This window comes from Sminthopsis crassicaudata, chromosome 2 (assembly GCF_048593235.1).
Source record: "Sminthopsis crassicaudata isolate SCR6 chromosome 2, ASM4859323v1, whole genome shotgun sequence".
In the NCBI taxonomy this organism is placed as follows: Eukaryota; Metazoa; Chordata; class Mammalia; order Dasyuromorphia; family Dasyuridae; genus Sminthopsis; species Sminthopsis crassicaudata.
Genome location: NC_133618.1, coordinates 432,855,293 through 432,881,431, shown reverse-complemented (window position 1 = coordinate 432,881,431; position 26,139 = coordinate 432,855,293). Strand labels below are relative to the sequence as shown.

Genomic DNA, 26,139 nt, shown 5'->3' with positions numbered 1-26,139 from the left:
TCTTTGCCACTCACAAAGCTTTGCTAAGGTTTTAAGTTAAGCTTATTAGCCTATAGCTTGAAAATTTAAAACTCCTCCTCTCCCCATGCCTTTTTCTTTTTTAAACTTCAGGAAATTAGCCCACTACAAATATACAGTTTTTCACCCACTTTGAGATATCACTGACAGCACCTCAGCTACTCCATCTGCCAAGTTCTTTTTACTAAAGTAGAGATTACTTATCTAGGCAGTGATATGTACTCAGTGAGGGGAGCTAGGTCCTATTTTACCATTCCCTCCATGATCCTGTTACTTATTTTTTTCCAACCCTCAGTTCTGAGATAATTTTTAATAGGAAAAGAGGAGCAAAATAACAGTTGAGAAGATACAGCTCCTTTCCATTATCCTTGTCCCTTTCTCTCCAGCAGGAGCCTTGTTATTTCTTAGATCTTTTTTTCGATCCTAGCTAGTTAAAAAACCAACAACTCCAAAACCCCAAACCCAAAACCAACCACTCCTCTTTTTGGCTATCTTTGTCACCCTTCCTCAGCGTCAGCTTATTCTGAATTTTAGGGATCCTAGTATTCTTCTTATTATAAAACTGTAATTTTTATATTGATCTTAAATAGTGCACTTGCTTCTGTCTTTTGCACCTATCTAGCTGTGTGACCTTGTATAAGGCATTTTTACCTCTGTTTGTCTCAGTTCCCTCACATAAAGTAGAGATCATAATAGTATCTTCTTCTGAAAGTTGTTTTGAAGATTAAATGAAAAACTATTTGGAAAATACTTAGTACAAAACCTCGCAGAGAATGGAGCTCATCATTGCTAACTAGCATTATTATTATTAATATTATGTCTTTTAAAGTTTTAAAAAATTTGAATTGTTCAATAAGTTCTTTAACCACTTACACTATTTTAAATACTATATACTTTAATTACACAATCTTAAGCAGTCACATTATTCTCTTTAAACAACTATTTCCTTTTCTTCTTCATTAGAATAGATGGGGTTTGTCTTTAGAATTGGAGTCTTGAAAACTTTCCATCCATCTCCCTTACGGTAACTTCTCACACAGAATTTTAGGCCATAGAAATCTACATATTCTTTCTCTGACTCCTCTAAAATCTTTATTGTTGTTGTTGCTGAATCATTTTTATTTTGTCAGACTCTTTGTGACCCATTTGGTGTTTTCTTGTTAGAGATACTAGAATGGTTTGCCATTCCCTTTTCAAGCTCATTTTATAAATTAGGAAACTGAAGCAAACAGGGGTAAGTGACTTATTAGAGTCATACAGCTAGTAAGTAACTGGGGCCAAATTTGAACTCTGAGGCAACTGACATCTGCTATCCCTAATACTAGAGTATGCATCAAATTATATTCATATTCTCTCTCCTCAATCACAAATTCTATGATGGAGCCATAACTTACTCCGAAGGTTTCTATTTTTTCACCTTCAGTAATTGATGTCTCCATACTTCAGTACCAGGCCTAGGATGGATATTCCTTTCATTGCTTCTTCCTCTGAGCCAGTTTAGTCACATTTGGTCCTTCTTCCCAGGAGAAGAGGAGGAGAACTGGTTGATCAAAACAGCCAGAATCACTGTGGATAAAGTGTTAGTAGTAAGCCCTGAAGACATTAGATCTACTTCTGTGTGCCCTTTTGCTGATAACTTCTCATTCTGATTGTTAAGATTTGTAATGATAGTTTTTGCATATTAGTAGATTTGTAAAATGCCTCTGAATAGTTTCATTGGTGGCAAGACATCAGACAGCAACTACTTGTGGGCAGTTAGCTATCAATAAGTCCTGACTAAGCTAGCCAGCTCCTGGCTAAACTTCATGTCTGTTATTACAACACGGCAGAATGAGGAGATAGGCCTGGATTTGGGAGGCTTCACAAGAGACTGGCATGTGCCTTGCATTATGGTCTTTGTTTATGTTCTTAATTAACTTCAGTGAAGCAAGTTCCTATCATCGTGAGCTGAATTTTTCTCTGCTTGAGCTTAGAAATGGGGCTTTGAGAGAATGAAATAATTATTAAAGGCAAATCAGGAATGTATCAGGTGTTCTGATGTGGGCTAAAAAGGAGCTCCTGGGGGCACTCAGAAAATCCAATGAAGCCTTCATTTAGCATTATAGTATATGTCCATGCTATATTTGGGTTTTGTTTCCTTTTATTATCTTCTGGCCATGTTTCCTTTGATTCATCCATGGCATTGTCTCATTTGTGTGTGTGTGTGTGTGTGTGTGTGTGTGTGTGTGTGTGTTTCCTTCATTACCTCCATCATATTTTCTCTCTTTTGTGCCTGGATTTCCTCTGATTATTATTATTATTTTTTAATATGCAATGCAACTTTCATGGGAGAAATAGAGGAGAAATCATCTATTTCCTTTAATCATAGTGTCTTTATTGACAGGATGGCATAATGAAAACATCAATGGATTTGGAGACAGATAAGCAGGATTTGAATCTCATCTCTATTTACTAGGTGTGTAATCTTGGGCAAATCATTGAATCTGTCTCATCTTCCAATTATAAAATGGTCAGTTAACATAAAATGAGAAGATTTGAATAAATGGTCTATAAGGTTTCTTTCAATTCTAAGCTACTAGGATCCTGTGATCTTCCCATCCTGTAGGCCATGATGGCTTTGAGAGAGAACATAATGAAATATAAAGAGCCTTGGACTGGCAATCACAAGAACTGTATTCTAATCCTGAATCTCTCATTACCTGGATGTAGGATTCTGAGAAAGTCCCTTCTCCTTTTTGACCCTTAGAATTCCTAAAATATAGGCTGATATATTTATGGGAATTTTCTATTATGTAGAGGGTTGCAGTGAGCACTGAAAGGCATAAAATACTGCAAATGTCTATATAATTATAAAGCCCTATAAAATATAAATAATTACATTGATCCTAGCTCTTGTTCCTAACCATTCCTCCAGAACTTCTTCATTCTTTTTTTTTCCTTCTTTAAATCAGAGCTATGTATTTTATCATTATACATAACTTCTGGTGAGTAGCTCTCTTTCCTATAGCAAGTAATCACTCTCTGTATTTTATAATAGAGAATTGTCTGGAGGGAGCCACAAAGGTCAGGGGAAGGATTTGAACCCACACTGCCAGTAGGGGTCAGGGCAGGGCTTGAAATGACACAGAGACCAGCCTATTCACAATGCCACAGTTGATTTTATTCAACACGATTTTCTTAAGGAATCATATAAACAGCAAGAGTCAGTCTCATTCATTTATCAAAGAATCAGGCTGACCAATCATGGTCCTGCTCCAGGATGTTTTGATTCCTTAGCATCTCCCCTGTTTTTTAATCTGGATAAAAACATTTCTTTTCCTATAGAAGAAATAAAAAGAGCACTGTGAGTGACCATCATTACAAAAATCGAGACCTTGAGGCAGGAAAGAAAACTCTTCCTGGAAAGTCATTAGAACAAGGACAAAATAGGATATTAGAGTAGGGAGTATCCTTAAAATACAGAATGTAAAATTTGGAATGAACCTTAGATAAAAGGTATCATAATGTCAGCTAATTCATAGATGGCCATATCTTTTTTGGTCAAAAACTTCTTGTTTTGAACCAAAATTTGAGGCTTGGCAATTTCTGCTCATTGCTTCCTGTTTCTTCCTTTTGGAACTAAGCAAAACAAAGCATATTCTTACTAACTCAACAATCCTTCTCATATTTAAAGTCAATGATTAATATCTCCTCCCCTAAGGTTTTCTCTTCACCTCTTTCATTTTCTGTTCCCTGAGTTAAACACAACCAGAGCTTTCAAACAGCATCATAATTGGTTGATCTTTTTCCTCTGAATAAAATTAAATATAGCTTGGAATTACAATAGATAAGAAGGAGGAACCTGGGATTTGAAAGACCCTGAATTCAAGTCCAATTTCAGACACTCACTAGCTATATGACCTTACACAAGTCACTTAATCTGTTCACCTCAGTTTCCTCATCTTCAAAATGAATAATCATAGCATCTTTCTCCCAAGGTTGTTGTATCATATGAAGTAATAATTGTAAAGTGCTTAGCACATTACTTGACACATTGAAGGTGCTATATAAATGTAGGCTACTATTAGTTTTAAGTGTCTCAGAGTCCAGCCATTCTTCCTGTTTTATCTTCCCCCAGAACTCCTAATTCCCATATGAATGAAATCCACTGCTATGCTAGGAATCTTGGCTTCTTCAGTTTAATTACCTTAATTATTGCTTCTGCTATATATTATCAACTCTATTTTTTACACAAAGAAAAATGGTACATTTTACACTTAACATTGAATATCAATACAACCAAATTTGTTCAAGGACTATAAATTACTTACTTTTAATGCATAACAAATCATCACATTTCCATGACCCTGAATTTGGACAATCAGACTAATCAGGAAAAGTCTAGCAAAGAATTCTTAACTTGGAAGTCTGTGAACTTTTTTTCTTCATGTTTTGTTGACTATTTCCATTTCCTTTGTAATCCTATATTTTTTGTTTTATGCCTTTAAAAACGTGATTCTGGGAAAGTGCCACCAGATTGCCAAAGGGATTTATTACACAAAAGAAATTAAGAACCCTTGATTTAAAACTTTATTCAAAGCTTCTCTAGAAGTTCTGGTCAATTGGAAAACATATATTTAAGATAGAGGCACATTTTAAACTCTGCATTCTAAGGGCATTTACAGCTCTGACATTTTATGTTCTGAATTGCTGATTTTTACCTTGGAACCTGGTGTATTTCTAAAATTCAAGGTCATCTCATTTTTGTTTGTTCCTCCCTACTGCTGATAAAGATGTAAGTTTGTTTCAACAACTTAGCCAGACCGTGGGAAAATTACCAAATGATTCAAAATTCACCTTAGCAAGATATGTAAATTGAAATAATACACTTGGAACAGTTTAAGATACCAAGTCAGGCCCAGGAAATTGGAATTCTTCCTAATCCTTCACGTTGAGGAACACAAGTCTGGGATTAGCACAATATTAAATTTAGATAGTTCCAAAATCTCCCCAGTCCCCAAGAAGGAGCTGATATGGGACAAAACTAGGGTACAGTTTTAGGATAATTTGGAAATGTGTCCTATTCAAGGAAATATTTAAATCTTAATTCTCAACTTCATTCTTAGACCTCAGCTTCAATAGTTTCACTAAACACAGCCCTCCCTTTCATTAAATTGTTCCTTTGGTATAGAAGATCTTCCCCTTTCCTCAAGTTGGTCCAAACTGTATTCATCCTTCAAGTCTCACTTTTTCCATCCCCTCTTCTTCCTTTACAACTCACTGATATCTCCTTCCTTTGAACTCCTTTGTTGCTATTGTCCTTTAGTTATTTCTGTCACATCTAATTTTTCATGATCCCATTTTCCTGGCAAATATACTGGTCTTCTTAGAGAATGAAGGATGAATGACAATTGGAGGGATGTGCCATTTCCTTCTCCAGCTCATTTTATTGATCATAAAACTGAAGTAAAGAGGATTAAATGACTTAGGCAGAAATACATAGCTAGTAAGTGGTCAAGGGTAGTTTTGGTAGCCTTTAGAAAAGAGCAGTAAACAACAAATCTGATTTGCATTATAGTTCTTTTGTTCATGATCTGTGTGATCTTGAGCAAATAAATTATATTCCCCTGAATTTAGTTTCTTCTTTTTAAAAACTACAGTAGTTGTTCTGCATATTCCATAAAATCTCTTTCAGAGCTGAAGATTCTTTTTGAAGAGACTTTTCAGATTTGATTTAATTCAATTCAATAAGCATGTATTATACTTTTCCTATGTGCTGGATAAAAAAGATACAGATAAAAGAGAACCCCAGAATAAAACAACCCTTGTCTTAAAGGAGTTTAATCTTTGAACAAAATACAAAATGTATATTCAGCAAACCCAAAATAATTGGTTGAGGGAACAGGGAGAATGGTTCAACCACTCAGAGGATTGGGAAAAATCACTTACTTCGTGCAATAAGTGATAATTGAAAAAAAGCCTTGATGGAACTAGGTGTCCAAGAAGTAGACCTATGGAGGGATGGATGGCATTCTAGGCTTAGGGTATATCCCATGGAAAGCCACAAAGGGAGAAGATGGAGTTTCAAGTAATAATGAATCTATGAGTATACATTTTTTTAACCCTCCTGATTCTTTTATGTATATGTGTCTAGTGCCTCCAGCTAGAATGTTGAGAATCCTTAAGGAAAAAGAATATACCAAATCTTGGCCAGCTACTTATAGAGGTCCTGGTCTATATCTAGCCACTATGGCTCTGGATGGCTCTGGAGGAGAAATGAGGCTGGTGACTTTGCACAGTCCTGCCTCACTTAAATCCAATTCACTTGCATATCATGGCATCATCTCCCTGATGTCTTGATCTTCTTTGAGAGGGCAAACAACAGAGAGGAATCAGAGTTTAAAACCATGACTTAAAGGCCATGCTTAATCCTTATGCTCTTAACCTGAGCATAAATGCAACATTTATTGAGCTATTGATGAAAGATTACAGTACACAAAACTTTAGCTCTAGATAGGAATTCTAGAAAGAGCACTTAAAGACCCTCTAGTCTACACCCTCCATTTGACAGAAGAGAAAACTTAAGTTTATAGAAGGAAAGTAATCTACTCAAAATCATGAAGCAAGTTGGAAACTGAGTTAGTACTAAATCCCAAGTTTCTTGACTCTAAGTCAAGGGTTGTTCCCCTTCCCTGCCATGTTGTACATGTGGAACTCTTATGAAACCTCCTCATTGTTCACTGTATTTTTCCTTGACATCACTGTAGTGGTAATCCAATTGATATAATTTCTTAGTGTCCATTTGTCCCAGCTAATTGTGTGGAGTTTGTTCATGTCTGGACAGATATTAGTAATTAGAGGCATCATTGTATAGTAGAAAGAACACTGGATTATGTGCTAGCAAACATGGGGTTAAATCCTATTTCTGTACCTTATTATCTGGGAGGCCTTGGCAAATCAGCACTTCCTCCCTCATGGTCCCTGTCACATGAAAATTTTGAAATAGATCAAGGTTTTGTTTTGTCTTGTTTTAAAATTGTGTGTGTGTGTGTGTGTGTGTGTGTGTGTGTGCATGAAAGAGAGAAACAGAGAGAGAGAGAGAGAGAGAGAGAGAGAGAGAGAGAGAGAGAGAGAGAGAGAGAGAGAAAGTTTGATGAAGCCTGTGGACTCCTTTTCATTTTGTTGCCTACTTTTATAATTGAATGAAATAAGAAATTTCTGTTTGAGGTTAGTAAAAATAAAGACATTTTTTCCCCATCCAAACTTATGATCCTTACACAGTCTTCTCAACTGACCCATTATTGGGGACCAACTTGGAGACCCAAGGTTAAGAATTACTGTACTAGATGATCTTGAAGGTCTTCTCAAGTCCCCATGTCTAGGAAATAAACACATTGAGCTTTTAAAGGTTAAAGGTTAAACCTAAAGAAAGTCACAGTAGTACTTACTTCATTTCTGCACACAGCACACATTCATTGTTATAAGTTTGTCCATCAGTGCCACAGACAGGATCATAGTGTCTGGGACATCCAACAATTGGGTAATTGCATTCAGCCTAGAAGAGCAATAAAACAGTTTGATTCTCCTATGCTATCACAGAAACCCAACTAGAGCTGGAAAACACCCAAAAACAGTCACAAAGAGTTGGACATGACTAAAAATGAAGATAAATTAGAAATAATCAATAGAGAGAAGGCACTAGAATTAGGGGGGACTGGAAGAGGCTTCCTGTAGAAATGGGGTTTTAGCTGGAATAAGGACTTAGTAGGGATTCCCCTCTACAATATACCTGATAAAAATTCATCTAGCCTTGTCTTTACCTTTATTATGCTACAAGACTGCCATGACTTAAGTTTATGTTTCACTATGATCCTGTGATCTTGGACAAGTCACTTGTCAGAATGATGAAAGGTGTTGCTACAAAGAATGTTAAGCCATAAATGTCATCTGAGATGGTAAATGGTACTTCATAGTATTCTATGGCTTGAAGGGTTATGAAATATAGATCCAAGACAATAGGGCTTGAATCATTTATTTGTGCTTTCCCGCAATAAGACTGTGGTGGGCTCATGTGATAGAGATGCCTGATAAAATAATTTCTATTGATGGGGAGCTCTCTACCTACCAAGGCAAACAATTTCATTTCATTTCATTTTATTTTATTGAGTCACTTGGGGTTAAGTGACTTGCCCAGGATCCACACAGTTAGGAAGTGTCTGAGACCATATTTGGACTAAGGTCCTTCTGAACACAGAGTCAACACTCTTATCTACTGTGCCATCTAGCTTCCCCAATGATTTCATTTTAGGATAATTCTAATTATTAATTCCCCTCCTTAGATAGAGCCAAAATATCCCTCTTTGAAGGTATCCTTCATTTATCTTATTTCTATTTTCTAGGGCTAAGCAAAACCAGATGGATCACTCTCTATATGACAACCATTTGGCAGTCACATGTCTTTTAAATCTATTCTTCCTCAGGCTAATTTTCATAATGTCTTTAAATTAACTTCCTATGGCATAATCTTCTGTTCCCTCATTAGTCTTCCTCATTTTTTCCTTGTTTGCTGCAATTTGCAATGTCCTTCCTAATGTATGTTGCTTATAATGGAATATAAGAAATGCTGTAGATGGGGTATAATCAGAGCAGAGTCTAGTGGACTATTACTTCTCTTATTCTTGACATGATATCTCTCTTAATGTAACTTAGAATTGCATTTGTATAACCTTTGCCTTTAGTTCCCCATCTATAAATGAAGAGGTTGAACTAAATGGATTCTCATGTCTTTTCCATTTAATATTAAAAAACTTCCTATTTGTACCTCACTTCCTCTTCAGCAAAATGAAGGAAATAATCCTACCTTTCACCTCATTGGAAGACTTTTGTGAGGTTTAAATGAGAGCATATACATCAACCAAATTGGAGAGTATAAAGCACTACAGAAATGGGCACTTTAAATGGAAGGTATCCAGCGATCAATCTGAAATTAGGTTGGTAGAAAAAAAATCTAGCTTGTTACTCACAGTTGATACAGAGAAATACACTCTGGGGAATGCTCTGGGTTCCATAATTTGGGAGCTATTAGCTCTTTCAGAGAATCTTTCCTATCTCTTTCATTTTGTTTAATTTTTGTTCTTTTTAATCAACAAGCAGATTTTCACAATCACAAAAGACACTGAAATGATCATTGTTAAGAGAAAGAAAGCAATCACTAAAGTTTGCCTCATTACATACAATGCCATTAAGTTTTACAATAGGAAAACTAGGAGAAATCTTAGAACAAATAAAGTAGACCACTCAGAGCAGCAAGGGAATTCAGAACAAAGAACACAGAATGTTAGAGCTAGACCTCTGCTTAGAATATAGAATGCGAAGTTGGAAGAGACCTTAGAACATAGCATATAGAATGTCAAAGCACAGAACACAGTGGATCAGAGGTGGAAGGGAAAATATAGAACACAGAATGTCAAGCACAGAACACAAAATGTCAGAGCTTGAAGGGACATACAAAATGTCAGAGCTAGAAGAGGCCTCAGAACACAGAAAACAGAATATATACTGAAACTGTAGATAGATCTAGAAGGGATCCTAGAACATAAGATATGGAATGTCAGAGCACAGACCACAAAATGTCAGAGGGATCTCAGAACACAGAAAACAGGATGTTGGAACATAGAACAAGCAGACAGAGCTGGAATCAATGATCCCTTCACCATGGCATGGGAAATGTACTAAAATAAAAAAGCAGAAAATCTTCTTACATCTCGTACTCGTAGAGCTTGTGCAGTATCTAGGAAACAAATTATAAAAAAGTTAGATTTGCCTTGTGTATAACTGATACTTTGGGGGTGGGAAGGGAGAATAAGGGAGTCAAAGTAGTCCAGATTACAGTCTCAGCCTCCCCACTCACCACTCTATACATATCTCTGCAACCTCCCTGCTCCCATTGCAATGATCTTCCCACAAATCCCAATCCCAGCAAATGTAGCAGAATTATACAAAAGTCAATCACCTAAACAAAGACATAAGTATTTTTTTTTCATTATTTCACTTACAAATCTTTGGCTCTGGGAAACAGGACATCTGGGGCTTTGTCATTACTGTGCTAATCAATCACTATGCAACCTTGAACAAATTTCTTTCTGTAGTTGTATTTCACTTTCAGTTAAACTAGATAATCTAAGGGGTTCTTCTTCTAGTTCCAACATTTGTTGTTTAATGTTCAAAGCTCACTTTCAGATCTAACAGTCGATGTTTTACATTTTATGTTTTATGTCTTATGTTCTATATTCTATTTTCTTTTTTAATTTAATCAAGGTTTGTTGAGATTCTATAATATTGGGGAAATGAGTGGGATAAAAAATAAGGCAAGAGACCTTCCCATGAGAAAAGATTCAAATATATATAAATATAATGCAATGCAAAATCTAATAAGTACTATGGGAAAAACCATAGAGGAATATGGTTTTGGAACAGATATTTTGACAGACAGATGTAGGAAAGCAGGTATTTTAAACAAAGGAGCAGTCATGGAAATGAGAGAATTGCTGGTGTGTTTAGGTAATCACCACTTTCTCAAAGGTTATTAATAATCTCCTAATTGCTAAATTTAATGTTCTTTTCTCACTATTCATCTTGATTTCTTTCTGAAATTTTCAACATGCTGATCATTCCAATATCCCAGGCATTTTCTGTTTCTGGATTTCCATGGTACTGCTCTCTCCTGGTTTTTCTCCTTCTTGGTTAGCACACCACAATCTGCTTTGTTGCCCTCTAATCCATACCCTGAATACTTTGTATAGGCCTATACCAGACTTTGTTATGGACTTTCCTGCTCTTTTCCAACATTCCTGATTTTAATGACTTGAGCAGTTCCTATAGAGTCAATGTTATTTCTTTGCAGAAAGCTATATTGTCAGCCTTCATGTCTTTCCTGAGTACTAATCCTACATCATACATTGTCCACTGGATACCTCATCCTGGATGTCCCATAAGAATTTTCAATCTAAACATGTCCAAAACAAAAACTCATCACATTTTCCTGTAAACCTACTCTTCTTCTTACTGTCTCTATTTCTATCTCTGGCACTGCTATACCTTCGAGCCAGTTAGAGTTACAATTTGAGAGTCATCTTAGACTTTTTTAAACCATTAATTTGATATATATAATTACAGTCTTCTTTCTTTGCCTGGTCATAAATATTCATAATTAAGCCAGTAGTTATAGCCTTAGGGAGTAACTGGAGCAAGTCTTTCCCACACAAAAATGTGAAGTAATGTCACTTTTTACTGTCTCTTTTTTGGGCCATTTTCAGTTTTATTGATAAAATGACCTCATCTGAATGTGCAACACACCATGTCACATATGTAGCATTCCCCCCTTTACTTTTCTATTGAAAAATAAATAGAAATCCAATTTCTTTCTTTGCGTCTCATAATTCAGAAAAAAATTTAAAATTTAATAAATATGCATGGTCAAGCTAAACAAATTCCCTAAATTACTATAATATATATGTATATTATATATACATATATATTATAGTAATTTAGGGAACTGTAATATATATGCACATATATATATATATTACAGTAATTTAGGGAATTTGTTTAGTTTGACCATGCATATTTATTAAATATATATATATATATATATATATATATATTCCATACCCAAAATCCATCAACTCTTTGTAACAGATAACACATTTCATTATTTCAAGGGTTCATCTACTTCTGACATTCTTTAAATCTATTTTCAAATGAGTAAAATAAATTCTAAAAGCCTGTTTTCCTCCCCTTTTTCTAGATGACTTATGAAATAAGTTACATACTAATCAGATTCATTGTGTGCTTTCATATCTTGGTCTCCTACCCTCAAATTTGAGAAAGATTACTGCATTTTGAGCTCAAAGAACAGGATTTCAGTCTCAACTCCGCCCATTATTTTTTTTTGTGGGAGATTAGAAGACTAGTTATTTCTCTTCTATAGCAGTTTCCTAATTTATACAATAGTAATAATTATAGTTATGCTGCCTGCCTTGAAAATATGTTATAAATAAAATGCTTTGCAAAGAAAAATTGACATAGAATTAAAAAGGATCTCAGAATCATCTAGACCAACCCACTGATTTTGCAAATGAGGAAAATGGGACCCAAGATTACATACATAATAAATGGAAGATTTAAACTCCTATCCTCTTATTTAAATCTAAATTATTATTGTTGGCTGTCTTTGCTTAAAACCTTCTTCTGTTGACTCACTGAGGCATGAAAGAATTGAAGTTCTTAAAAGTCTATGTTAAGAGAACACATGCTTTGGAAAATCCTTTTAAAGCTAATAATCCTTCCTGCATAATCTTGGAAGGTGGTCTGAAAAATCAGTTTATCTAATTGTGATATGCTTATTTTTAAAAGGATGATTCCTAAAGGATGCATATTTTAGCCATAGTAACTCTTGAAAAAGTGTAGTAAGATGTTAGTTGATTGGTGGGGGGTGGAGGTGGGAAGAAGAAGGAGGCAGCAAATATGCTCTGGAGGAAGGAGAATTCACATGAAAGAAACCTAAGATCTCTGGAAATTTTAAAGTAAGTATCTCCTGAATTCTGCTGACAGCTGTTTTTCATTGCAAAGGAATCACCTTTGCATTTGGCTTTATCGCGTTTCTTAGCGGTTTGAGAAGGATTTCCAAAAAAAGGTAGTTGAACTGGAAGAAAAATAACCCTAATTCCAGAACACATTAGGAGTAATTCATAACCCTTGTCATTCCCTATCCACCAGAAGTAGAATTTGAACACTTTAAAGACAGAATATTTAATGAAAAAGATAAGAAGCTTCAATCATAGCTCTGCCCTCAGCATTATGATCTGGGATCACTGTCTCCTCCTTCTATACTTGAGCTTTCATATTCACAAAATGGATATGATATAGCAAACTTTGTTCTATATAATTTGAAGGGGTTGTGATAGGGCACAACTTAGATAATAGGTCCAAAAGTGCCAGAAAAAGTATAAAGCACTGGATGAATATAAAATATGCTTATCACTTAATAAGAATTTCTTCTGCTGTACTTTTTTCAAGTGTTCATCACTTGAAAGGCATATTAGAATAGCTGAAACAGATTAGAACTAAAATTAAGAAAACTATGGTTGAAGTTTGGCTCTGAAGCTGATTAGTCATTTGATCTTTAACAGATCACTTTCCCTTCTCCTAAGACTCAGTTTCCTCTTGAGAAAAATAACTATTTCATAGGGTTGATCAATCAATCAATATTAATTAGATGCTTATTGTATGATAGGAACAGTTTCAAGTACTGCAGACATAAAGACAAGCTGTTTCTGTTCTCAAAGAACTTATGTACAAATGGGAGATACAATTTAATCAAAAGAGGTATACAAATGACTTGTAACAGAAAGTGTGTATCCTTGCATGGGAAAGAGCTATTTGGTGGAGAGATCAGGAAATAATTTAGCAGAAGGTGACTAAGTCTTGAAGGAATCCAGAGATCCTAAGAAAGAGAGAAGTAAGAGAGAGAGCATTTCAGACACAGTGAACACCCAATGCAATGAAAATGGAAAAGGAAGTGAATGATGTTAGAAAAAGCAAATAGTCCAATATGGCTGGATTGTGGAGCATGTGGGGGAGAGCAATGTAGAGACCAGAGGAGCAAGGAGGGATCAACATGAGAAGAGTTGTAAATAGTAAGCAAAATTTTTATATTTGACTATAAAGATAGCAGAAAGCCACTGGACCTTTGAAATTACTTTTATAAGAGAATGGCATTAGTTAAGCCTGTGCTTTAGAGAAATCAGAGATTGATGGTATGGGATGGACAGGGGAGATGAGAGAGTAAAGACCAGTAAGAGGATCAAATATTGCAATAATTAAGGTTGAAAGGGAATAAGGGTCCAAATGAAGGTGGTCAATGTATAAGTGCAAAGTAGAAGGCATAAGAGTAGAGAAAATAGCTTCATTTGAGTGATTAGGTCAGAAGTCAGATTAAGAGGGTTTAACAGAGAGTGAGAAAAAAGTGAAAGTAGCAATTGGAAATAGCTTTTTCATGGAGTTTGGCTGAGAAAGAGAAGAGAAAAGAGAATAACAATAAGTGGGAATGTGGTAAGAGTTTTTTTTTTCCTTTTAAGAGTATAGAGATTTTTAGTTGTCTTTGTAGTCAGAGAATCCCATATTTTGAAAATTTAAAGGAGTCAGCTGACATTCAGTCTAACTCATACAATAATACCTATATTAACATACATGATAAATAGTCATCTAATTACTGCTTGAAGACCTCCAAAGAGGTAAACCAACTACATTTTGAGGCAGGTCATTCCACTATTGAACAGCTCTCATTATTAGGAAATTTTTCCTTTCATCAAGCTTAAATTTGCCTCTTTTAAATTTCTCCTGTTGTGCTGTAAGATTTGGAGATAGATAAAGATCAGATAGCCATGATGATTCTAAGAAACTGCTTTGTTGAATATTAAAATACTAAAGTTGGGCTTCTAATCAATCTTAGAATTATGAGAAGGAATCTGGAAGCCAGGCTATAAGAGGATCAAAGAAACTGACAATGTTTATACTGGAGAAGAAAAGATATTTTAGCAATGAAATCAAAGGATCTTTACCTTGGAAGAGGCCTCAGGAGTCATCCTATCTAATGTACACTTAACAGGAGAATAAACCCCAGAAAATACTTACCAATTAGTCTTCTGTCTTTATTTGAACATCTTCAATGAGTGGGTGAAGTGTTTAAGGCAGTTTACTAATTTTTAGTAAATTAATTTGGCAGGATATCAGTGAATGGAAAGGGCTACTTCCAGCAGCAGTCAATATTTCACTGTTATATAACTGTCTTAGGGAATTTTCCCCAATGTCAAGTATTTGCCTTTTTTGTAACTTCTCCCCACTCTTCCTAAGTCTGCCTTCTTGGACCAAGCAGGAGAAGTCTATTCCTTATACCTGATAACCTTTTGAATATTTGAAGACAGTTATCATGTCCCTTCTAAATCTTTTCATCCTCACTTCAATTCAATAATTCTCATATTTAATAACCCAGAGGCCCTTCACTATCATGGTTTACCTTCTTTGTACTTTTCCCAGCTTATTATTGTTTCTTCTTAAATGTGGCATCTAGTACTGAAAACTGTCTGACCAGGGCAAGGTATAATGGAATTATAACTTTTGTAGATTGAACAAACTCTTCTTTGAATAAAGCCTAAGGAAGCATTAACTTTTTTTAAAAATATCAAATAGTTAAATCCATATTGAGTTATTCCCTAGCAGTACCTTTATATCTTTTAAAGATGATCTACACTAGGATAGTCATACTCTCATCTTGTACTTATGAGACTGATTTTTTTGAACCTAAGAGTAAGATTTTCCTTATATAACTGTCAAAATTTTATCTCATTTTATTTAACCTAATATTCTAATTTGTCAAGATCTTTTTGAATCTAGTGTGTGCTTGTTCTCCTTCTCAGCTTTTTTATCATCTGCAAATTTGACAAGTATACCATCTTGGTCTTTATCAAAGTCATTGATAAAACTATCAACCAGTGAAGGTAAAATACAGTTACCTAGATAACTAAAGCATGAATGATTGGAGTGGTACAATGCAATGGGAAGAATGATGGATTTAAAGTCAAGGGATCAATTTTCAAATTTTGCTCTACCATTTGCTATTTTTGTGATTGGTAGGTCATTTAGACTGTCTAGCCATGTTCCTTGCCTTTTCTCACCTGAAAAATGAAGTGATTGAACTGACACCTCCAAGGTCTCTTCCAGGTCTTAAATCTATCATTCTGTGACTTCTCTTAGATGCTATCCATTAAAATAGCTCTGAAGCTACTGCCTCCTATTCTCATGTCTTGTTTGCAAGAATAACATGATATCCTCTGTAAAATATTTTCCTATAATTGAAGGAAGTCTGTATTTGCAGTAGTTTCTTAACCTCACCAGGTTAATTACCCAGTTGAAAAAGATGTGGTTTGTCCTGGTTTTTTTTCTTCAAAATTAAAAAAAAAAGTTTTATTTTCCCCAATTACATGTAAAATAATTTTTTTTACATTAGGTTTTAGAATTTTGAGTTCCAGATTCTCCCCTTTTCTTCTTCACACTCCCAATTGTGAAGGTCCATGTGAAGATGTGTGAAACATTCCCATAAAAGTAATGTTGTAAAAGAAAATATAGCTCCCCCCTCACCAAAAAAAAAAAAACAAAACAAAAAACAAAACAAAACCTTAAGAAAAAAAGGAAGTAGAAAAAAGTATGCTTCAGTCTGTATTCTGATACAATCAGTTCTTTCTCTTGGTATGGATTGCGTTTTTCATCATAAGTCCTTCAGAGTAGCCTTGGATCATTGTATTGCTGAGAATATCAACGTCATTCATAGCTTGCTAATACTATATGTACATTTCACTTTGACCTCTTGGAGAACTTTCCAAGTTTTTCTGATAGCATCTTGTTAATCATTTCTTATAGAGCAATAATATTTCTTCATAATCTCATACCACAATTTATTCAGTCATTCCCCAACTGATGAGCGTCCCCTCAATTTCTAGTTCTTTTTTCTGAGAAACAATCTGCCATAAATATTTTCATACATATAGGTTCTTTTCATTTTTTTAAAAATCTCTTTAGGGATTCAGGGCATGTCCTGATCTTGATGAAACTCTGTTAGTTCTTTGAAATCATATGCAATCATGTCAATAGAGTATTAAACTTGTTTGATTTGGCCCTAGACAGTAAAACGGGGTAGGAAAAGAGGCATAGGGTAATTGTTTGTGCTGGTTATAAAAGCTTTCTAATAAGGAAATCTGCCCCCCAAAATCAAATGGATGATCCTGGGAAGCAGTGAGTTTCTTGCCATAGACATTTTTCAAACAGAGGTTGGATAATTCCCTCCTGGGATATCCACAGAAAAGATTCTTGGTCTGGGGGGAGGGGAGGATGGACCCAATATCCTCAGAAGTCCTAACTGAATCTGAGATTCTATATTTCTATTAATTTGTTTTAAGGGAGGGTTTAGACTTATGATTCCATCTGTGTAGGGAGCTCTCACTAAGTATACTCCTTCAAAGCATACATACCCTTAACTGCTCTGAAACTTGTAGTGCTAGAGAGTAAACTTGCATTCTAATAGTCAAGAAGATCTAGATTCAAATCCTGCCTCAGATACTTATTCCCTGGGTAAGTCACATAATCTCCTTATGCCTCATTTTTCTCATCTCTCTCATAAGGAAAATAGGACTTGATGATTTCTAACATCTTGTCATTCTGTGCTTCTATTAACATCCTGTGTATGTTAGCATTCTGTTCGAATCCTTGTTAGAAGCTGACAATTAAGATGGCATTTTAGTATGTATGGAAGTCCTTTCCACACAACAATATCATTAGATAAATAGGCCAAGGATTATTATCCCAAGTTATAGATCAGGAAACTGAGTCTCAGAGAGATGAATTAACTTGCCTATTGTCTCAAAACTAATACTCAAAGATTCTAAGACAGGTATCCCGATATTAAGTTGAGATCCCTTTTCACTACATCTCAGCTATTTATTGATTCTGTCCTCAAACAACACAAGTAACAGATTATAGATGCAAGAGTATTAGTTTGGAGATGAGGAGATCTGAGTCCACAGCCTGATCCAGTCACTACCTGTATGACTCTGAGCATTCGTTTAATGCCACTTTTCTCAGTATAAAAGTAAATGAACAACTGTGTATAAGACCAAATTTGTAGCGTTGTTAGGATCAAATAAATCATGAAAATAATAACTACAATAACGTTGCTAACATTTAAGTAGTATTTTAAAGTTTTCAAAGTTCTTTACATGTTTATCTCATTATATTTTCATGACATTCTTGTGAGTTGGGTGACATTATTATCTTTCTTTTACTGATGAAGAAATTTGTTGAGACATTAAGTGACTTAAGTGAGATCACAGAGCTAAAAAGTAGGATTTGAATTCAGGTGTCCCTGAATCCAAAAGTGCCACCTACTTGTCTCTTTGTGTTTCTGTCTGTCTGCCTGTCTCTGTCTCTCTGTTTCTGTCTCACTTTCTTGTTCCATAAATATAAGTAAATATTCTCATCCAACGTCCCATCTAGAATCTTGTTTATGATACCCCTTTCAGTGTTTTTTCTAAATCCTCAGAGGTGCAGTCTGTATTCTGGGTTTTATATCCAGAAAATCGAGGTTTAGATGTGTGGTCTTCTACTCACTAATTGAATAGCCAGTTTCCCTGCTTGATATCTGTTTTCTCCTCTGTAAAAGAAGACTAATAAAACTCCTATTTCCTCCCATACAGCAAAATTGTGGAGAAAGCTTCTAGCCTCCAAAGCTTCTTTCATGCAACTATTTCACCAGTGTTTAGTTTGTATACATTAACTTTTAAAAACTCCCATTAGGGTGCAGCTAGAGTCAAACTGGGCTCTGGATGAAGGGCTGTCTGTAGGCTACTGGCCCCACTGTGAGGGTGATGTGCCCAAGGAGAAACTTACCCAAGAAGCAGCACAGAGTCAGGGAAAGCAGCAGGACTATGCCAAGAAGTCTCATGATCATATAGCTTTACCTCTAGCTGAAGCTGAAACTGAAAGATTTTAAGACGGAGCAGCTGTCCTGAGTTCTCAGGAGCCTGGGAGGCTGCCTTATATAGGGGCCATTGGCACCATCTGTTGAATGACATCATACCCTGTGGGTTGATCTCCTGCCACAGCCAGCTCTCACCTGATGTTCTTCTTCTTGTCTCCTTGCTTATAGATGGACATTGGATTTGCCTGCCAATTTCACCTGTTTGGCCCCTCCCCATCTAATTCCCAACTTCTGTTCTGGCTTTGTGTACCCAGTGCAGTGGTGAGTGACTTACCCCCTCTTCCCTCACTGTCATGGTCTAGTGAATAAAAATGTTTATGTCCTCACCCTCAGGCCCTAACCTTTCCCTCTTCAGCCTTGTATATCCCCTTCTCCCAGACTCTCTCTTGTGTTTATGCTCCTGCTCTTTCCTGTTGGATTTTGTCTCTATTCAGTCTTCCTTCTTCAGGTGTTTGTGTGTGTTCTTAGAATCTCACCTGTAGGCTTCTATCCTTTGTGGGTATGTATCTAAATGTTCTCTATTTTTTCAAGAGATCCTCAGGGAGCATGGCCTTTAATCTTCCCAGCATCTTGAATGTCTTACTTTGCATGTACTTCAAATCTGTCAAAATCTGCTTATAACATGTTGACCCAGCAGAACAAGGAACAGCAGTACTATTATTATTCTCATTCTGGAGCCCAGAGCTCCATTAATGCTACTTAAGGATATAATGGCACTTTGGATGTGAAGAGAATTTGGGAATTCAAGTTGCCATCAGACTATGACTTATTCCCCTAAATTCCAAGAACCCGAGTTTACTTCACTAAATTGAAGTTATCTGAAATTGGAGAGAGATTAGAGAAGAGTGGTAGTGGTATGGAAGCAGGTTGTTCATCTGGAGGATGAAAAAGAAGGAATCTGGAGAAGCTGATTGCCCTGGCCCTCCTCCCTACATCATGTGCCTTGGAAAGGAGGCCTTGAACATTAGAGATTCATTTTTTTCCACCCCCAACTTAATAATTTAGATCATTCTACAGAAAGTTATCAGCTTTCCATGGAAGGAAGGAAGGAAGGAAGGAAACAAGGAAACAAGGAAAAAAGGAAAGAAAAAAGAAAGGAAGGAAGGAAAGAAAGAGGTCAAAGAAGAAGGTAAGGAGGGAGAGAGGAAAGGAAGGAAGAATACAAGTATTAATTTAGTGCCTCTTAAAATGGGTACTATGCTAAGTGCTTTACAAATATTACTGCATTTGATCCTCACAACAACCCCAAGAGGAAAGTGCAATTCTTTTATATTTTGTGAAATTGGGTTAAACAAGAATGAAGTTATTTGAATCCCACAGTTGCTAATTGTCTCAGTATGGATCTGAATTTAGGTTTTCCTGACTCTAGACTCTAGACCCAATTCTATATCCTCTTTACCACTAACAGAGAACTGCTGCTGCATAAATGAAAGATCTTTTAGCATAAAATGTCAGACCCATACACACTAGATTAGAGATAACATAATGTTATAAATGGAATACTATTCCATTCAGCTGCCAAAATCATTTTCCTGAAGCTCAGGTCTGACTATGTCACTCTCCTACTCAATAAACTTTAGTAGCTCCCTATCACTTTCAGGATCACATAGAAATGTTTTATTTGGAACCCAAAACCCTTTATAACCGAGTCTCCTTCTACATTTCAAGTCTTTCTGATGCATATTCTGTCAGTGACATTAGTCTCTTGGCTCTTCCACAAACAAGATCCTCCATCTTTTGGTTCTGGACATTTTCTCTGGCTATCTCCCATGCCCAGAACACTCTCTTATTCCTCTCCATCATTTGGGCTTTCCTAATTTTCTTTAAAACCCAATTTTATAGAAGCCTTTCCTAACCCCCTTAATTCTACTGCCTTCCTGCTTTTAACTATTTCTTTTTTATCCTGTGTATAGCTTGTTTATATATATTTATTTGCTTATTATTCCCTCTATTAGATTGTAAGTTTTTTGAAGGCAACAGCTCTCTTTCCTCTTTTTTGTATCCCTGGTGTTAAACACAGTGCCTGGCTAGGAACTTAATAATTGCTTATGAGCTAATTTAAGTGACTTTAGAGCCTATAACGTTAGAACTGTAAGGGATTTTACAACATAGAACCCAAGATTGAAAAACTGGAAGTAAACTTGAGAATATCTAATCCAAACAGCTGTTATACAGAGGTTCTGAAAAGTTAAGAGGTAAACAAGGTGTGTTTGTGAGTTGAGACCAACATGGTTGTCCTGGTCAGTAAGAGTTAGAAAGGCAACTAGCCTTTATGTAAATCACTTCTTTTTCCATTTGTAAAATGGAGAGTTTGAATATCATCCTATGGAATCTGACTATAGAAACTGTCACAATACAGGACTCTTTATAGGAATTGGGATTGTGGCACTTTATAGCTGCTACTGAAAGAAGACAAAGTATGGAACTAGTAACCCCAGAAACACTAGTGTAGGTGGTTTAAACAGGTTAACCTTCACATCCACAAGTTTTCTTACTTTCTTAGGATTTGATTTTACATTCCCCAATTCTCTCCTCCTTTTCTTTATGCATGAGGGAAAGACAAGGAAAGAGATTAATGAGATTAATTCATTTCTCATTTCCAGTCTGGGGCATTACGGTCCCCAAATCCATTTGGTTTCCTTCTCTTTGGCTTTCAGGAGTTTAATTTAGATGAAAAGTTCTGAGTTTGGGGGGCAGTTGGGTGGCGCAGTGGATAGAGGACCAGCCTTGAATTCAGGAGGACCCGAGTTCAAATCTGGTTTCAGACACTTAATACTTCCTAGCTGTGTGATCCTGGGCAAGTCACTTAATCCCAGCCTCAGGGGAGAAAAAAAAAAAAAAAAAGGAAAGAAAAGTTCTGAGTTTAACCATAAGCTCTTCAACCTCTAGTTAAAAAAAAATTCCTAATATTTGGGTGTAAGTTGAGTTCTAGGTAATTCAAATGGAGAGAGCAGCAAACATGGAATCAGGAAGACCTGAATTCAAATCTAGCCTCAGATACTTCTTATCTGTGTGACCTTGGACAAATCGCTTAACCTTGTTTGTCTCAGTTTTCTTATATGTAAAATGAGTTGAAGGAAATGACAAACCACTTCAGTGTCTTTGCCAAGGAAACATGCTAGGGATTGCAAAGAATCAGACAGGATTGCAAAATGACTAAATAACAAATTAATTTATGACTTTTTATGGTTGAAACAAAATGAAATCTACTGGAAACATTTGAGCAATAAACATCAGATTATGTTGGCGTGTCTGTTGATAGTCAGGCATTGGAAGGAGAAGTTAGGAAAAGAACTGACTTTTTCTTGTGATCTGTCTTATTTCTCTATGATGCCTAGGCCTATAGACTCAGGGATCTTTCTTGGATCTCCTTTCTCTACCACAGCTCAATCCTCCCTTTTCTCCATGATTGTTTTCAAATCTCATCCTTTAGAATCTCTCCTTCCCCATTTTAAGAAACCTCCAATTTACAAGAAAGGGATGATTTTGATTATCCAGGTTGGTGTACAGGACCTTATCACATCAATTGAATCAATCATAAGAAGTCTCATTTTAGCAAATGGACATACTAGAGTCAAATGGCATGATTTTTGACTCCATCTTTACAAAGGCAGCATAGATCTAGAGGTGGAAAGACTTTTAGAGATAATCTAATTTTTTATATTATGTAATGTTTTATTTTCAAAACTCTTTGAAAGTATAAACCTAGTTGAGTTTGTTTTAATTGAAATTGTGGAGCAAATACCTCTTAAATATGGTACTATCCTTAGATTATTACATATCAAGTACCATAGACAAGTTAGCCAATGAATTATAATCTGGAATTAAGCTCTTCAAATAATAACAAGGGAAATGATAGTAGAGAAACACATGATCTAAATCATCCTTAATATATGAGAAGGCCCACTCTTAAAATAAATGATTGAGTTAATTTAGAAAAATGACCTTTTATACAAAATATAGTATTCTGCTGGAATATCCAGTCTCCAAGTGGATTAATTCATTCAATGATTGAACAACCCCAATGCTTTGTGATCAAAAAGCCATCACATGACTTTGATGATCCATGGGTTCCTGGCATATAGAGTCACAGCTGCCAGGAACTAGAGGCCATTTAACCTTGAACTCCTTTCTTAGGTAAAAAGGGTAATCCTATTGAGGCACCATGTTCATTTCTAGTTTTACCCATCTGGCACAGATGGGTGCCCTTTTCTTGCTCTTGCTCCTCTCCCCATCACATTCCTTTTCTCTGCATCCCAAAGCCTCCTGTTTCTGGGGCAATTGAGCCCAGCTATTCTAAAACACTGCTCAGGGCCTCAACCTGAAGCCTGAAATTAATTGAACTCAATCTAACCTTTGTTAACTTTACGTGAGAAAATCAATAGCTTCTTTTTCTTAAATGTTCCAGTTAGATTCTAGATTTATGTGTAGGGGAGTTTATTACGGAGCTCTCCCTTCTCTCTCAACTTAACAAGGTTCTGGTTAAGTGGGTCTTTGCTTTTCTGTGAAGGATATGGACTATTTGTTCACTTCCCTGGGAGGAATTGGTTAGTTTGGGATGGATTATATCAGAGCTACTCGTTTATGCTGTGTCTATTAAAATGGGGATCAGGCACAAAGTTATCTCCTATATAAATAAATTTTAAGAGTGTTGAATAGTGGTCATAGGAATTGGGTAATTTAACTTTCCCCTTCCTCCTTCCTATTTTCTCTTCTCTACCTTAATATCTCCTACCTTTACCCCTTAGTACCACTATTATTAGTCTCAGGACAGAGGCATATAACAATTGGTATTATATCTTTTTTAAATGGGGAAATGGAGGTGGGAAGGAGAGAAAATAAATGCTTGTGACAAAAAAACAAAAAACAAAAAACAAAATAACAAGAAAAATAAGAGAAGCTGTGGCCCATTTCATCAGGAGAAAGAGCAGCTGGGGTGCTGTTCACTAAACTACTCTTAATTTTCTTAGAATCACTTGAAAAATGATGGGTGATTGTAAGACTGATTCTTTTGTTGTTGTTTTTTTAAACAGGGTACCTCCTTGTTCAACCAACTTCAAAAAAAGAGAGATTCAGCTCCATCACCCTGTTGTCCAAAGGACATCACAAGTTCTGAGATCACAGGGATCTCGTTTTTATGAGGAATATATCCAGTGGGCTTAGATCTTTCTCACTCAGTCTTTGCCTCCATCTTGGAGAACAAGTCTAGTGAAATCTCTAAAACAAAGTTTGGCTATGGCTTCTGTCAAATAAATTAAATGATCCTTTCTAGAAAAGATACTTAATGTAATATATACATATACATATGTGTATATATCTATATCTATCTATCTATCTATCTATCTATCTATATCATGTGTAGAACAGTAATTTATTTTTTCTACCATAGAAACTACACAAGGTTCAAAGGACTCAAAGGCATATGTGGAACAAAATTACTCAGGTAAAAACTATTTTTGTGAGACTGCTGGAAATTTTGTATTAACCTTAGATATATACTGTTTGAGAAATTCATGAAATCCTGATCTCTTAGCCAACCTGGATATAGCTTTTTTAGTCCTTCAGCTAAAAGTTGGTTCTGGCAGTGATCATTTCCTTTGAAAAGTATTAAGAAAAATTCTCCTCTCTCTGATCAGTTGAAATTCAAAGTCTGCCCTCAGGGACTTTTTAGCCATGAAATAATTACTCAAGTCAGAAATATCAGTTTTTAAAAATTACTGGCTACTGATATGTGCTTAAGAAAAGAAACCCTAAGGTTAAAAAAATGCGGTAAGGAATTCAAGATGCAGTCTCAGGCCTGCCACATAAGCAAGCCTGCACAGACATGCTGCAAGCCATCATTGCTTCTGGGAGAGAATGGGGAGATGTCAGCAAGAGGAGAACAGTTTTCTCTCAGATTCTTAATCTACAATCATCTTTGGGGCAACTCTAGTCATTACAGACCAATTATTAATTCCTTGTGTCATCTTAGGAAGTTGCATACATCTTAGCAAAGATTCAGAGTATCATGTCAAACTGAAAGTGAATGACCAAAGAAACACAGAGGGTATGCACTGACTGTTTATTCTGAAAAATAAAATAATAAACCAAAGAGCCACAGAGGTAATTATATCTACTGTAAACTCTGACTGAAAAACCACAGAGGATATAGCAAAACTTTACACTAGCTCTTAAGTGTGAAAAATAAAGTAAAATAACCCAAAATTTTTAAAAAAAGAGCTCACGGAGGACATAGGCAAGAAGCCTTCTTTATTCCATAAAAGGAAGAAAACTAGAAATGCTTCACCTAGAAGGAGATCTAAGACAGTGATGATAAGTCTTGATACATATAGATGTGGCTTCACAAAGTGCCAGGCAGTGAGGGGTAATGACAACAATGGGGAAAGTTTGCCTAGTAAAAATAAATGCCTATTCATAGCAGGATTTCATGACCGTGATGTGGTTCCTGCAGGTGCTTGGCTAAGCTCAGGGATCATGGGCTTAAACCCAGATTTGTGATTTAGCTGCAGCAGAATTCAACCAGAGGTGAGTGCAATGGATTCTTCATATACAAATGGCTCACTTGGTCTTAGCTTTGGAAAACAGGGTGACTACTAATAGTAAAAAGAGAAAAGTAAAAAGGAAATAGTGACTTTGGCCTGGGGATCCTGACAAATGAATCAAAGTTTTCTGATTATCTCTCTTATACTTACAAGGAACTTATCTGATTATAATTTATTGATATCAAAACAGTTGAAAATGTTGGACAATATATGTAGAATTAAAAGGAAACCTAAACTCTCTCATTTACACATGAAGAAATTGAGGCACAGAAAACTTTTTATTTTCCAAACATATGCATAAATAATTTTCAACATTCACCCTTGAAAAAACTTGTTTCAATTTTTTTCTCCTTCCTGTCCCCTCATGCCCTCCCCTAGTTGTCAAGTAATCCAGTAGATGTTAACCATGTACAATTCTTCTATAAATATTTCCACAATTATCTTACTGCACAAGAAAAATCAGATAAAAAAGGAAAAATAATGAGAAAGAAAACAAAACACAAGCAAACCATAACATAAAGAGTGAAAATACTATGTTGTGATCCACACTCAACTCCTACAGTCCTTTCTTTGGGTGCAAATGGTTCTCTCCTTCACAAGACCATTGGAACTGGCCTGAATCATCTCATTCTTTAAAAAAACCATGTCCATCAGAATTGGTGATCACATAATCTTGTTATTGCTATGTACAATGTTCTCTTGGTTCTACTCACTTCACTCAACATCAGTTCATGTAATTCTCTCTAGGCTTTTCTGAAATCATTCTGCTGTTACTTCTTATAGAACAATAATGTTTCATTATATTCATAGACCATAACTTATTCAGTCATTCTCCAATTAATGGACATCCACTCAGTTTCCAGTTCCATGCCACTACAAAAAGCATTCCTTTCACTATCATAAGCAAAGATAATATATGTGTTTCCTTTGAACTCTATCATTAATATGGATCATAACAAAAGGGCAAGAATTTCAAGAGAATTAATGAAAAATGCAAATGAAAGTGGTCTA

The 26,139-nt window shown here is 35.7% G+C and overlaps 1 protein-coding gene across 1 annotated transcript; it reads right to left on the bottom strand.

Moving 5' to 3' along the window:
* Positions 1-3,156: 3,156 nt before the first annotated feature.
* On the bottom strand, positions 3,157-18,733 carry SPINK1 (serine peptidase inhibitor Kazal type 1). Its single transcript, XM_074292159.1, has 4 exons — positions 18,496-18,733; positions 9,759-9,787; positions 7,446-7,552; positions 3,157-3,336 (listed from the first exon to the last, which is right to left on the bottom strand). The coding sequence occupies exons 1-4, from the start codon at positions 18,554-18,556 to the stop codon at positions 3,291-3,293; spliced, it is 243 nt and encodes an 80-aa protein (XP_074148260.1). The 5' UTR covers positions 18,557-18,733; the 3' UTR covers positions 3,157-3,290.
* Positions 18,734-26,139: the final 7,406 nt, after the last annotated feature.

What these genes read in the sequence shown, in the direction of transcription:
- SPINK1 (XM_074292159.1), bottom strand. Translation starts at nt 18,556, where the DNA reads ATGATCATGAGACTTCTTGGCATAGTCCTGCTGCTTTCCCTGACTCTG. An exon ending in GACTCTGTGCTGCTTCTTGG is followed by an intron (nt 9,788 to 18,495) that starts GTAAGTTTCTCC and finishes TTTGTTTCCTAG; the next exon opens with ATACTGCACAAGCTCTACGA. An exon ending in GTGCTGTGTGCAGAAATGAA is followed by an intron (nt 3,337 to 7,445) that starts GTAAGTACTACT and finishes TTTCTTCTATAG; the next exon opens with GAAAAGAAATGTTTTTATCC.